Below are 13,471 nucleotides of genomic sequence, written 5' to 3' on the forward strand. Positions count from 1 at the left end.
GCTGGTCCAGCACAACGTGCCAGGCTGGATGGCGACCTGTGGACCTCCGTGGGCTGCACGGCCAGCTGACTGACAGGCGCTCGTGGGGCAGGTGACCATGTGAGCAGCACTAACTCCCTGTGGGTTACCGGCAGGCGTGGGGCTCTCTCCCTCCTGGGCTGGTGGTAGTGAGCTTCTCTGAAGTGTGGCCCTGTGAGGGACCCGGCCAGGTCGTGAGCAGCTGAGGTGTGCGTCACGTTGGACAGAGGTCACGCCTACGACCGAGCGCTTGCTGATGAGGTGGGAGCGTGGACAGAGAGCCTCGGTCCCGGGCCTGGGCTTAGGAAATAGGGGGTCTCGTCTCCTTGTGGCTCCTCAGTGGCCGACACCCAGACAGGGCAGCAGCGGAGCTCCAACAACATGGCCGGGGCTGTGGCCTGGTCACGGCAGAGTGACGTCTAAGACAGGGCCAGAGAGCTCCAGGGCAGGAGGGGCAGAGCTGTCCCATGGCCTGGGCCACCTTCTCCAGAACCTCTAGGTAAGAATGAAATAAATGTCTGAATTCTTTAAACAACTGTACTTTTCACTACTCTTATCAGGCCGCAAAACCCGTCCACATGAGTGGGCGCTAGGGCCTGAAGGAAGATGACCCAAATCCAGGCCCCTGGTGGAGGACAGAGTTGGAGCCACCTTTACCCCCAGTGCCTCCTCTGCTGGGGGCCCAGCTCCCCTGCAGCCGTAGGCTTGTGACCCGGACGTGAACCAGGCCTGACACCACGGTGGCGGGAGGAGGGTCTAGTGAAGGCCGCAGAGTGGGCCTGTCCATGGGCCCTGGGAGTGGACTGGCCTTCCTCTCTCTGGCCGGGTCCCCTTGGAATCCTCCTCAGTAGTGGACACAGTAGAGTTGGATGCTTCCACGGATCTGGAGCTCCCGCAGCCTCTCCAGGGTCTGCTGGTCCAGGCTGGTGGTGCCCACAGCCTGTCCATTGAGTGCCAGCTTCAGCGCCCCCTCCTGGCACAGGAGCAGCACCTGGGAAGGAGGCCTGAGTGGGTGGTGGGATTGCAGCAGACCCTCACTGCCTGCTTCTTGTGCTACCCGTCTGGAGCCTCTTCCCCTTGGAGGATGCGAACGCGAGACCCAGAGAGGCCATCTGTCACCAGCCCACTGTGGCCCTCACGAAGCTGTTAACTGACCCTGGGCCTCAGTTTACCTTCCCCAACCGAACTTGCCTCCCACTGAGAAGGGGCTCTCCACCCTGGCCGCACACTGGAACCACCGGGGGAGCTTTTGCACAGATGATGCTTGGCCCCGCCTGCGCTCATTACGCCTGGCTACTGGGCCCCAGACCCCGGCCGCAGTGTGGAGGGTTGAGGGCCAGGGCCTAGAGGTGCTCTCTGCTGGGCTGGCCTGGCTTCCCAGCCCGATGACATCTACCCTGCCAGGATAGGCCCCGTCTCCAGATCACGTTGGAAACTCCGCTCTGCTCTCCCTCCCGCAGGGGTGTGTCCGCTTGGATCAGACCCACCTCGAAGAATCGCTGGGGGTGAAAAAGGAAGGGGGCTGAGATCAGCTTCTTGCGTCCCCAGGGCGACACCCAGGCCAGCGTTCTGTCTGTGAAGGACGCCCTGAGTGTCACAGGAGCACGGGCGGCCTCGTCCCTCAGGCTCAGAGCGAACCTGCAGGAGCGGCCAGAGAAGGGGATCAGCCTCCGTTGTCCTCAGGCCGCTGAAGCCCCTGAGGGAGCAGCAGGCTCTGGAAGATGCAGCAGACTCCAGAGCTGTGCTCCTCTGACAGGCTCGGGCTGCTGCCTGGGACCCGTGGCGGCTCAGAGGACCTGAGGTTGATCCCTGAGGTGCAGTCTCCTGACTGGGGGTCGGGGTGTTACCCGGCCTCAGCCTCAAACTGTCTCCTGAAAAATGGGGTGACAGGGATGATGACACAGTAGCTGACATTTATTCAGTAACCTGCCAAGTATGGTCTTAGGTATTGGCAGGCAGCCTAGTGGGTAGAGCCAGGTACCTGTGCTCCACCCTGGCCCTGCTGCCTTCTAGTCCTGTGACCTCGGGCAAGTCGCTTAATGTCTCTGTGTCCAGTTAACGTCATTCAGGGATGGTAAGAGTGCTGTGTCTCTTTTCAGAGGTTGTTGCTAGAATTAAATAATGTAAGGGTTAACTTAGAAGAGCGCCTGGTGCGTAGTAAGTACTGAAATGACAGCTTTTGTTTAAAATATTATTATAGGACACAAAATTAACCTCAAAAGGACACACAAAGAAAACAAGTAGGAACCAAGGAGGTAATGTCCCTGAAGAGTAGCAAGTCCCTGGCGCACAGTAGGTGTCCTACAGGAACCAGGGTCTGCCTTTGCCTTAATCCTCACAGAAGCCTGTGCTGTGAGGTTTATGGGCCACTTCAAGGTGAGGACAGCCAGCTAGGGGACTGACTCCATTACTAGGAGCAGCCCTGGGGCCTCAGGCTGGGACATGGGCAGGGTTCATGACTCCAGTTTGGGGGGTCTCTCTGTTGCCTGCCTGCTGCCTCCCAATAGGACCCCCAGACTATTCTGTGTCTTCTGAAGTGACCTTTCTCCACCCCTGCAGCTGCTGTGGGCTGGATCCCAGCAAGAAGCAGGTGGGAGCAAAGAGGACGCAGCCCGAGGGACAGTCGAGAGAGGCCTCCTGGGGAGGGCCTCTGAGGCCTCCAGTGGCTCCACGCCAGGCCCAGGCTCCCACATCTCCAGCTGTGGGAAGGAGCAGGCAAGGGCTGAATGTTGGAAGGACCCAGAAGGCAAGGGTCTGAGGGACGCCCACGCCTCAGCAGGCCTGCCTGAGGAAGGTTCTGCGGGCCCACAGTGTTCTCCATTGTAAATTCACACCTGTTTGCCAACAGAGGTTATGTAAAAGAGGGTTTGCAAATTCTCTTTAAGAATAAGCGGGCGTGACTGGGCCTGGGAAATGGTCTTCCCACTCCGCACCCCTCCTAGTCTGGTCCTCCCTACTTATGTGGCCTGTCTGTCCTCTGAGAAATGTGCATCGACAGCCCGTGAGATGGCAGTTAGGTTATTTGCTGTGTCACCAATACCAGCGTCACGGTTTGGACACAGGGTATGAACGTGCCCACATGCCTCCAAGTTCTGGGGGGGGGTGCCAACCTGATCACTGAGCACCTTATCATTTCCCATCACCTCGACATTACCCTCCTTCATCTGATGGGGAACTCAGACTCAGGAGACTTTCCCAAGCAGGCACAGTTAACGAGAGGCAAGCCAGGAATGAGTCCCGCCTGTGTTCGCAGCCATACTAGCCAGGATGGGCTTCATGCACGCATCTTATGTGCGATCAGGAGCACACAGGGAAGGTGTAGGTGTCAGTGACTTAAAAACAGACGGCAACGAAGCAGGGAGAGGACAGGGTGCTGCCTCGCTCCCCTCCCTGCCTTCTCCAAGACAACGCGGTACCACCCACGAGGCGGGACACGCACCGGGTGCCAGGTACTATCTATTTTAAGCACCAACCTGAAGCCAGCATGATTATTAGACCCTTTACAAATAAGGAAACTGAGGCACAGAGAGGAAAAGCCGCTGCCCTAAGTTTGCACAGGTGGCAAGTTTCCTGGCAATGTGGTCTCCCAAGACATAACACCCAGTGCCTTTGCTCCAGGTGGGCTGGCAGGCCCTTGTCTGAACAGACCTGAGCAGAAGCTCGGGACGTGTGCGCCCCCTGGAGGAGAAGCCGGGCAGCACCCTGCAGTCCTGTCCCTCCCAGTCCTGGCCTCCAAGTCCTGGCTTCCCATGACTCTCTCCCCACTCAGGGGCCCTGGCTGTTCCTAAAAGAAGCACTGGGTCTCTCTGGAAGGTCACCTCCTCTCTCGGGGTCTCCGTCTGTGTCTGCACAGGCCCTTTCCTGGATGGAGATGCAGGGCTCGAGGCTGAGCAGAGGCACCAGGAGGGAAGAGGCTCCTGCACTGGGGCTGCTGGGCCCGCTGGTTCCATGGCTCTGTGGCCTTGGGCAGGCCATCTCCCTGCTCCTCCGTCCTCCCGCCGGAAGGAGGGGTGAAACGGCAGCGCTGGGAAACGAAGCGGGTGACGCTTGCTGGATACTTACTCCTTGGGCTCTTGCAAGACCAGTCCCCGAACTATGATGACCTGCCCAGGCCAGAGGCCCCGAGGAAGAGCCCGTGAGCAGGGCACCTGCTGAAGGAACGCGGGGACAACGGGAAGACTCAGGGAGGGTCGCCTGCCTCCAGGAACAGCCGCACGGGCTACCCCCAGGGCCAAGGGCGCAACATGGGCCAGGCGAGTGGCTGCCGCACAGGGAAATGCAGCTCTGTTCATTGACTGGACACTGGTACAGGCTGCTGAGAGCGTCCCCTGCGTCCAGGCCCAGCCCAGCGCCCCAGTGTCTGAGCACCATGTGCCTGACCCGAGCTGTGACCTGAGCTGCAATGGCCGGATGGAGGGCTAGGACGGCTGCGTGCCTCTGTCGTGAAGCCTGACACTGGCCTGGCACAGAGACACCAAATATCTTTGTGCAGAATAAGTGGAGAAAAGGTCAAATGAGGACGGATTTCAGCTGCAGCTGCCTGGCCCACCGCAGCTGCAGTTTCCCACAGAGGAAGGGAAACCCCGAGACCAGGGGCATTTCCCACCCCCGGGAGCTCGCAGCCTCCTACCCAGGTGGTCCACCCAGCCCTGAGGGAGCAGAGAGGAGGCCAACCTCCAGGGGACACGAGGAGGGAGCATCACTCACCAGCCTGGGACTCTGCAGCAGGAAGGGCTGTCGGGAAGGAAAGGCACAGGAGGCCATTGGTATTGCCTGGGGAAGGTCCCTCTCACTACCCTCCTTCCACCCTGGCCATGCTTTGGGGTTTGTGTCGCTCACAGCAGAGGGTGAGTGACTGGAGCCCCAGTGGGTCCTCTTGAACCCAGAGGCCCACCAGCCCTGGGATGTTGGGGAAGAACTGGCCAGGGGATTGGTCATCCCACACCTGGACCAAGTTCATGGGCCTAGTCTCCCCTTCTGTCACAAAAGGCCACCCCAGCCTCCTCCCAGGGTCACTGAGAACAGAAAGCTCCAACCAGAAGGTGACTCCTGATGGGGATTAGGGTCCTGGCCCCTCCAGCCAGCCTGTCCCCACCCATCCTCCTGGCCCTGGAGGTGGTTGGCAGAGGCAAGTCCAGGCTGACCCTGGGCTGGAAGGAGCCAGCCCCGTCCATGCCGACCCCAGCAGGAGGGAGGCAGCTGGACCCGAGCAGTGCAGCTGCAGGCCCCCCAGGGGAGCAGGGACTGACCCACTGGTGTGTCCTGCCTTGCCCGACCACAGGGCCCAGCCTTGCCCCCAGAGACTCACGTGTCCCGTGGGATACTCTCTGCTGCCCTCCTGAAACGGCTGTCCAGAAAGAGGAGAACAACGTCCAGGATCCCTGCTTGCCCCGCAGCCATTGCCTGGCCCCAGCCGCCCTGCCCTGCTTCCCACACAGCCTCTCAGTGGCTCCTGGATTTCGTGCTGGGAACCTGCCAAATCCTAGGCCCACAAACTCACTGAATGGGACTCAGGGGGCAGGTCCCAGAGACCTGTATTTTGAATCAGTCCATCAGGGGAGAATGACAGAGCCGGCGAGCCCAGCCTGGGGGCCCACGTGCCAGATCTCGCCCTTCTGGCCTTTGCTCTTAGCGTCAACCTGACCCCACAGCCAGCAGACCCTGCCACCAGCTCCTGCTCCCTCTCTGCCATCACCGTCTCTTCTCTCACCTCCCTCACATGGGACACCTCGGAGGACCCCTGCCCCTGGGCTATTCCTGGCCTATAGGCCTCTCTGTCCCCTGGTCTGGTGGGTGTGAGGGTCCCAGGCCTGCTCGGCGATGGGCCATGACACCCCAAGCTTTGGGCCAAGAGCACTCACACTGATGTTCAGGAATCCAACAGCCTTCACCAAGATGTCACCAAATATGCCCAGGGTGTCCACCCGAGACAGCGGGATCCGGTAGCGGTAGTGGAGAAAGTGCCGTCCATCCACACTCACCTGGAGAGGCAGACGGGGCCAGGCTCAGCGGCAGCTGAGCCTCGCGGGCTCATGACTGTGTCCCAAGCTCTGGCAAGGACTTCAGCCTAGAGGTGTCCTCATGTGGCTTCACACAGCTCCGCAGGGTGAGCACACTGTACAGAGGAGTTAGGGGCCTTCCAAGGTCCCAGAGCTGGCAGAGGGCAGCGCTGGCACTCCACGTCCCTCCCTGCCCCCGAGCAAGCCCGTCCCCTTCTCAGCAGACCCAGAGCATCGTCCTCAACCCCACTGACAGGGAGGAAAGCGAGGCTGGAGAGGCTGGCGCTGTCCTCGCCCTCAGTCCCGCTCTCCCTGGCTGCCTGGTCCTGAGGCTTCTGGAGAGCCTTGTCTTTCCTGCAGGAGTTCATCTCAGAGGCCGGGGTCTTGCCGAGAGCCCTCTCCTGTCCCTGCTGCCTCAGCTGTAAGATGGGGATGAAGTGCCCCCTCACAGGGTGGAGGGTGGATTTGATGAGCTGAGGCATTCAGTGGCTTAGAGGGGCTGGGGACTCAGGGCACAGCTCGCTCAGGCCTGGGTTTCCCCCAGCATCCACCTGCCTCCCCGTGAAGGAAAGGCTGAGCCTGCGCTGGCAGCTGGAGCGCCGCCTTTGACCGTGGCGGTCGAGGCCTCTCCTGAGCCAGCACCAGTTTTCCAGCTGCCCTGTGGGTCCAGGGAAGGATGGGTGGAAGGAGACAAGTTCAGGACCCTGGACGCCACCCCTTCCGTTCACCTTCACCTCCTCGTTCCCAAAGAGAAAGAGGATGAGGAAGCCGGCCCCTCTCTGCAGGGCCAGGCCGGGCCAGCGGGCCTCCCTCTGCCAGCGTCCGCTGAGCAGGGTGTTGCAGATGACGTGGGGCTTGGTGGTGTGGAAGCGGGGGTTGAAGTGGATGGCGATGTCCGGCTGGGGGCGCAGGCTGCAGCCACACTGGAAGTCCACCTGAAACCTGGCGGGGGAGGCGGCTCTCAAGTGCTGTTCTGGGCGGAGACCCCCGAGCTCCCAGAGCAGAGAGGAGCCCCTGACTTGATGCCGCCCGAGCTGAGCTCCCTCTTACCTGTGGGCACGCAGCGGGACCACGCCCTGCAGCATGACCATCTTGCCTGCGTGCAGGCCACCAAAAATGGTTGTGACATACGGAATCACCTGAAGGAGGGAAGAAACCATGCATGCAGGTTGGAGAAAGGACCAAGGGACCCCATGTCCAGCGAGTGGGGAGGGAGGAACAGGACCAATCAGCTTTCCTACCCCAAACAGAAAACGTCCTTACAGGAAAAAATCCCTTCTCTCTGAAACACCCTCCTCCGCCATCTTGCCTGTCTTGGACAAATCAAAGCTGCATCATGCTGGGGAAGCCCCTTTGGTTCCCCTGCAGCACCAACCAGCTAGCCGTCCCCAGCTCCCAGGGTGCAACAGGCTGCTGTGTTCCCACTGAAGCTTGTCATTCACTGGTGCCACCCTGGTCCCCAGAAGCCTGCTACTGAGGCTTCTTGAGGACTGTTTAATGGCCAGAGTGTGGGACCTTGAGGCAAAAAGCATGGACGAGTTGGAGCTGAGAGCTGACCCTCAAGAGGAGCCTGAGGGGAACCTCGCAGTGGCCCGCAGGCTTCCTGGCCTTCCTCCTGGCCTTCCTCAAACACCCCACACCGTCCCAGTCCCTGCCTCTCTGGTTGCTTTCCCTGGGTGGCCACAGGCCTCCCAAGAGCTGAAGCCTCATCTTTCCCTTTGTTGGGCTCAGGGCCCCGCCTGGCACTGTGGGTCCCCGCAGAGCTGTTTGCAGGAGTGTGGACGGCGCAGCAGGAAACTCGGGCAGCCTCAGAGGGTGGCCTTCACGCGTTGCTTCCAACTCCCAGCAGTGCGCACCTGAACCACCCAGAAGGAGCTGGAGTGCCCAGCGCTGCCCTCCCGGCCTCAGACCCCAGCCTGTGAAGCAAGCAGTCCTGGGGCCTGGGCACCCGCTTCAGTCCATGTTGCAGGCTCCTGGGGGGACACAGAAGGCCAGGGTCCCCACTGGCCAGTGCCCACCTGCAGCTTAGCAGGGCTCAGCAGTTCAGAGGCTTCCACTGCTCAGGCAGGGTGTGTAATTATCTGAGGCCCTCGGGGGAGGAGAGCGCCAAGTGAGGGAAGGCAGGATTAGTGCGTGCTCGCGGGGTGTCCCCTGGGGCATCGCCTGGCTTCAAGTCTCATGAACAGGAGGAGGAGAGGGACCCCCAACCCCAACTCTGGCTGGGAGGTTCCCCTGGAACTGTCCCTTCCAGGCTGGAGATGAGGCCACCCTTCCCACTTATCAGTGTCCCCTGCAAGGATCCCACCCTCTCCCCCATCCTGCTAGCCACTCTCCCAGTAGGGGCACAGCCTTGGGTCACCAGTTTACCAATGTCCAGCAGCCACTCACATGCAATTAGCTGCTCAGCCACTGTCCTAACCTCAAGAGAGCCTTCCAGAACTGGGCAGGTGCTGGGGAAGCAGGGCCCAAGCCTGAGGTCCTCTCCAGCCCAGCACCCAGGGGGAGTCCCTGCCCAGGGGCAAGGGAGGTTCCTGGGGCCCAGGAAGTCCCAGATGCAGGCAGCTGCTCACCGGGTGGAAGACTGGAGGCTGCAGGATGAAGCTGTCAGGAACCGGGTCCAGGGTTTCTCCCGGTGACATGAGGGGCGGGGCCGCTCCTACTGGGGCTGCGGATCCTGACCAGGACCCACCTTCCCCTGCGGGGTCCTCAGCGGCCAGGGAGCTCTTCCAGCTGTTAGTCTCACCTGCGCTCCGCAGGGTCCTAACGCCGCCTGGAGCCAACCTGGCAGGGTGGGGTCCAGCCACAGAGTCACACCCGCCCAGCCTGAGGGTGCCGAGCAAAGCCTGCCGCTCTGACTGGACTGCCCTGGTCGGCGGAAACTCCGCGTCCAAGGTGGGACTGGCACTGAGCCACCAAGGAACTGGCCCCCTGGGTCTGAAGCTCGTGACCACACGGAGGGAAGCCAGACGCTGGCCTCTTTGGATTTGTTTCTCTGGGCTCACCTGAGTCCTCAGTGGGTCGGACCACGGGTTGCACAGGCGTGCAGGTTCCAGCAGCAGCCCCGTCCCCAGCTTCCTGGACAGTGGAGGGGGAGGCGGGGGTGGGGCTTCCCATTCTTCCTCCCCTGGTCACTAAAGGTCTCTTCTCCTTCCCTCCTTTCCCTGCCCTTTCTCCACTCTCCTTTTCCCAAGTTTTATGGTCCCCTGTGACTCCATTTCAGCAACAGCCATAGTGCCAAGGACCAGCTGGGGTCACAAAGAAAGAAAGAGGCAGCGAGGAAAGGGAGGGAGGCAGGCCTCGGCTCAGGCAGGCAGCCAGCCGCAGGGGGAGCAGGAACTGCACCCGGACACCTGGATTCCTGCTCAGCCTCTGCCCTGCACTGTGTGCCCTGGGCAGCTCGCCTCCTCTCTGGGCCTCATCTCTTCACCTGCATATAAGAGGGTGGCCACTGCCGTGTCCTCAGCAGCCTGTGTCTGAGTGGGCTCAGACCTCTGCGTGGTAGGAGTCCTCCCAGTCCTGCTTCGAGCGTCAGGAAGACTTGCCCTTGGAGTGGAGTTTTACTCAGCCATGAAGAACAACAGAATCATCTCACTTGCAGGAAACGGATGGAAATGGAGACCGTGATTTTGAGCAAAATACACCAGACCAAAGAATAAGTATCCATATGCTTTCCCTCACATGTGGAGGGAGGCCACAGGAAAACCCAGGGGCTGGGGGAAGGGAGGCCATGGAAATAGGAGGGTGGCCTGTGGCATAAAGGGGGGCAGGGGAGGGAGGAGGGAGGCAGGAAAGGTACCAGGGAGTGGAACTGATCAAAAGGTCTTTCTGTGTATGTGTAATAGGTGCACGCGCGCACACACACACACACACACACAGGCACACACCAAAGAGTAACACAACTCAACTTACCCTGAGCTGGGAGGTCCCTGGATCTGACCACAGTGTCAGACTTGGCAGTGGGCAATTCCTGGCAGGACCAGCTGGGCAAAGGGTCAAGTGTATGGGCTGGAGGGGAGAGTTCACGAGGTCCTGGGGTAAGGCATTTGAGCCATGGCTACCCTGCCTGTGCTCCTTGGCAGCATTCACAGCACTTGGAAATTTGTTGGAGAGGCAAAATTTGGGGATCTCCCCCAGCCCCGTGAAGAGGCCTCTCCAGAGGCGAGGCCCAGGAGTCTACATCTTAGCATGCCCTCCAGGCGACTCTGGAGCACATTAATATCTGAGAAGCTCCGGCACAGGGCATAACGGACCGGACTCTGGATTCTGAGCCCAGGAGTGTGTTCAGACCCTGCTGGTGGGAGGAACTGGGTGGCAGAAGGTGCTTCTGTGGGGAAATCTGATCAGGGGTGTGTTCAGGAAGAGTGATCTATGTACACTGGGAGGAAAACCAAGGGTGGAGCCACCAGCTGAGCGGGGACATGGGAACCTGCATGAATCAGACCTGGATCCTGGTCTCAGCCCCAGCACCAGAGACCTCGTGGCCCACGGTCAGAGGGACCCTTTCCCCACCCAGACTCCGTTCGTTTGCTGAGAAATAAAGAGGGAGGTTGTATTCCTGGGTAGGGCTCCCATAACAAAATAACACTGACTGGGTGGCTTAAGCAACAGAACATTTCTAAATGTTCTGGAGGCCGGAAGTCCAAGATCAAGGTGCAAGTGCTACGTAATAGTTGTATTGCTTACAGAATAATAACAAGGAAAAAAAGTCTGTAAATGTTCAATATAGACATGATTTTTTTTCAGTGTGGGATGATCCAACCTGGACCTGTGCATGGCAGGCAATTGCTCTACCACTGAGCTCCGCTGGGGAGCATATAATTACGATTATTTTTTTCAATGTGTTTGATTAAATCTGAGTATGCAGATCCTGAAGACATGGAGGGTTGACTGTATATCCAAATGAGTATAATGGTCTAAAGGTAAATATCAATGATATACAAAGAGCTTCTGCAAATCAATAAAAAGATATTTTTGAGGAAAAGCATGCAAAAGACACGAATGTCTTTCTTTGGGCTTTGCTTCTAGTATACTTACTCTTTTTCTTTATATATGTGCATGTCACATGCACTTTGTTATGCAAGAGTGAACATCCTACTGTGCTGTGGGCTTTCTCTTAATACCTCATATGAAATACCACAGAGGGTGTATGTGCTTTGGAAGCACTTTTTTAAATGACTCCTTTGAAATCCACTGTTTTGATCTACTAGAATTTATTCAACCATTTCCTATTAGTTTCTTCTATGGTGTTTTGGTTGCCTGACTTTTTTAAAAGGAAGAAATCTAAGTGGCCAATATGTATATACTTGTGTGTCTATGTCTCAATTTTATCAGTGACCAGAAAAATGCAAATTAAAACTTTAGTAAAAGACTATTTTATGTTGACTCACATGGAATTGTTGTAGTACTAAGTAGTGAAGAAGATGTAAAATAAAGAAGAATTCTAACAAGTTGCCGATGGAACTGAAACTGATGAAACTGATAATTTGTGTATCCTCCTACACAGTAAATCCCATGGGATCTCTTACATGCATACACCAGGGCACACTTTGGGATCTTTTCAATTGTTTCCAACTCCAAACTGGAAAGTCAAACAACTAGCCAACCCAGTGGCTTTGCCACTGGATTGATAAATCATCGTATAAGCACATAATAGACTATTTTATAACAGTGAAAATGAATTGCAGAGCCAGGAATGGTGGTCCATGCCTTTAATTCCAGCAACCAGGGAGGCTGAGGCAGGAGGATCACAAATTCAAGGCCAGGTTCAACAACTTAGTGAGACCCTGTCTCAAAAAAGGACGAGATGCAGCTCAGTGGTACAGCACCCTGGGTTTAATTCCAGTCAAAAATAAAAAATTTAAAAAAGGAAAAGAAAACAAATTAATGAATTACGATTCTAGACAACAATACATTATAGAAATGGCTTTGAAAGGAGAAAGTTGCAGAAGAGAACATATAGCATGATACCATTTCTCTTATCTGTTTGGTGTGTTATAAAAGAATACTTTAAAATCAACAGAGATTTATTTCTCTCAGGAGGTTGAGAGGTCCAAGTCCTACAGCCGATTCTTGGTTCACAGACAGCTACCTCAACATTCTGATATGATGGAAGGGGCTATCCAGCTCTCTAGGGTCTTGCTACCATCTGGGCAGCAAGGGCCAGAAAACCAAAGGAGGGTTGAGTCGGCTGGGAAAATTAAAGGACTGAAGAAATATTCAGAAAAAAAAGACACAAAGACAAGAAATATAGTTTCACAAGTCGGGGCTTGGTAGGTGGATTAGACCGGAAGGGTCTGATCCCTAGCAAAGGAAAAAGCCCATGAATCCTTTATTTAAAGGGAAGCACATCAGAGGGATTTATTGTCAGGAAGGGTTCTTCAAGGTAAACAAAGTCAGTAGGAACAGTTTAATTGGGGCTTATCTATTTGTGGGTTATCTTATTCTGCTCCAGACAGCTGGTGCCTCAAGGCTGTTGAGCACACTATTTCTTTCATCCCAGGGAAGCAGGCATCTGAATTCAAAGCCATCGAAACCATAAATTCCATGCCAGGCATGGAATGGGCCCTATTAACAGCATTCACCTGCAAATGGGTGTGTCTTTCAGGACCAGCACACCGAGAGCTTCCCAGATGCAGCTGTCAAACTGTCCAAGTCTGTGGAGTTCAAAGCAATGAGTTATTTGCCCTGGCTGACACTAGGGGCCTCCTTTGCAAGTACACTAATCCTCTACGTGAGGGGTCTGCTTTCAAGACCTAATTTCTTCCCAAAGGCTTCACCTACTAATACCATACACCATTTTTAAAGAAAGTTTCAAATATGCAAAAAAACAAAACAAAACAAAAAACCAAAAAAACAAAAACAAACAAACAAAAAACCAAAAAAAAAAAAAAAAAAAAACCAAAAAAAAAAACCAAAAACAGTGTACTAGGGATGCAAAGAAGGGATCTAGAAACTTAAAGAGAAAGGCGAGGCCAGGAGCATCAGGATGCACTTCTTGTTCCAGATATTCCAGAGGCTGAGGCAAGAGGATGGCTGGAGCCCAGAAGTTCGAGGCCAGTCTGCTCATCATAGTGAGGCTCTGTCTCAAAAAGCCAAACCAAACCAACGAACAAAACCCAAAGCAAAACAAGGACCCCATAGACACAAAACTCAGGGCGCAGGGGCAGGGAGGTAGGGCGAAGGAGGAATGCAGGTGAAGCATGCGTAGCAGGTGTGTTCAAATTCTTAAGCAGGACGGAGTACTCATGGGCAATTTTAATAACCACATTCCATGTGATTTTGTATGTATCGCATATTACATTGTATATTTATCTTAATTTTTTAAAATAAAAAAACGGAACTCTCTAATTTGCTCTCAGACTCCTCTCCAGGCAAATTAGGCGCCACCGGGGAGCCTTTGCACCCAAGCCCCCGCCCTGCCTCGCCTCTCAAGTTCGGCAGAGCCCCTGGCGCCT

General features: G+C 56.2%; 1 protein-coding gene across 3 annotated transcripts; it reads right to left on the minus strand.

The window, feature by feature from the left end:
• Positions 1-434: 434 nt before the first annotated feature.
• Lgals12 (galectin 12) lies at positions 435-9,107 on the minus strand. 3 transcript variants are annotated; one of them, XM_047518111.1, is made up of 10 exons: positions 9,020-9,107; positions 8,588-8,798; positions 7,068-7,156; positions 6,746-6,959; positions 5,880-5,999; positions 5,327-5,365; positions 4,726-4,752; positions 4,081-4,169; positions 1,506-1,656; positions 863-1,009 (listed from the first exon to the last, which is right to left on the minus strand). In XM_047518111.1, the coding sequence occupies exons 2-10, from the start codon at positions 8,654-8,656 to the stop codon at positions 863-865; spliced, it is 945 nt and encodes a 314-aa protein (XP_047374067.1). In that variant the 5' UTR covers positions 8,657-8,798; positions 9,020-9,107. The 3 variants fall into 3 exon arrangements, with proteins under 3 accessions (XP_047374064.1, XP_047374066.1, XP_047374067.1); XM_047518108.1 differs by lacking the exon at positions 4,081-4,169 and having other exon boundaries at positions 435-1,009; positions 6,752-6,959; XM_047518110.1 differs by lacking the exons at positions 4,081-4,169; positions 8,588-8,798 and having other exon boundaries at positions 435-1,009; positions 9,020-9,086.
• Between the last annotated feature and the right edge of the window lie 4,364 nt (positions 9,108-13,471).

Source organism: Sciurus carolinensis, chromosome 11 (assembly GCF_902686445.1).
Source record: "Sciurus carolinensis chromosome 11, mSciCar1.2, whole genome shotgun sequence".
NCBI lineage: Eukaryota > Metazoa > Chordata > Mammalia > Rodentia > Sciuridae > Sciurus > Sciurus carolinensis.

Excerpts from the sequence above, each read along its gene's own strand:
- Lgals12 (XM_047518108.1), bottom strand. The coding sequence starts at position 8,656 with ATGTCACCGGGAGAAACCCTGGACCCGGTTCCTGACAGCTTCATCCTG. Across the intron at positions 7,157-8,587 it reads AGCCTCCAGTCTTCCACCCG|GTGATTCCGTATGTCACAAC; the intron begins GTGAGCAGCTGC and ends TCCCTCCTTCAG. Across the intron at positions 6,000-6,751 it reads TTCTCTTTGGGAACGAGGAG|GTGAGTGTGGATGGACGGCA; the intron begins GTGAAGGTGAAC and ends CTGCCTCTCCAG.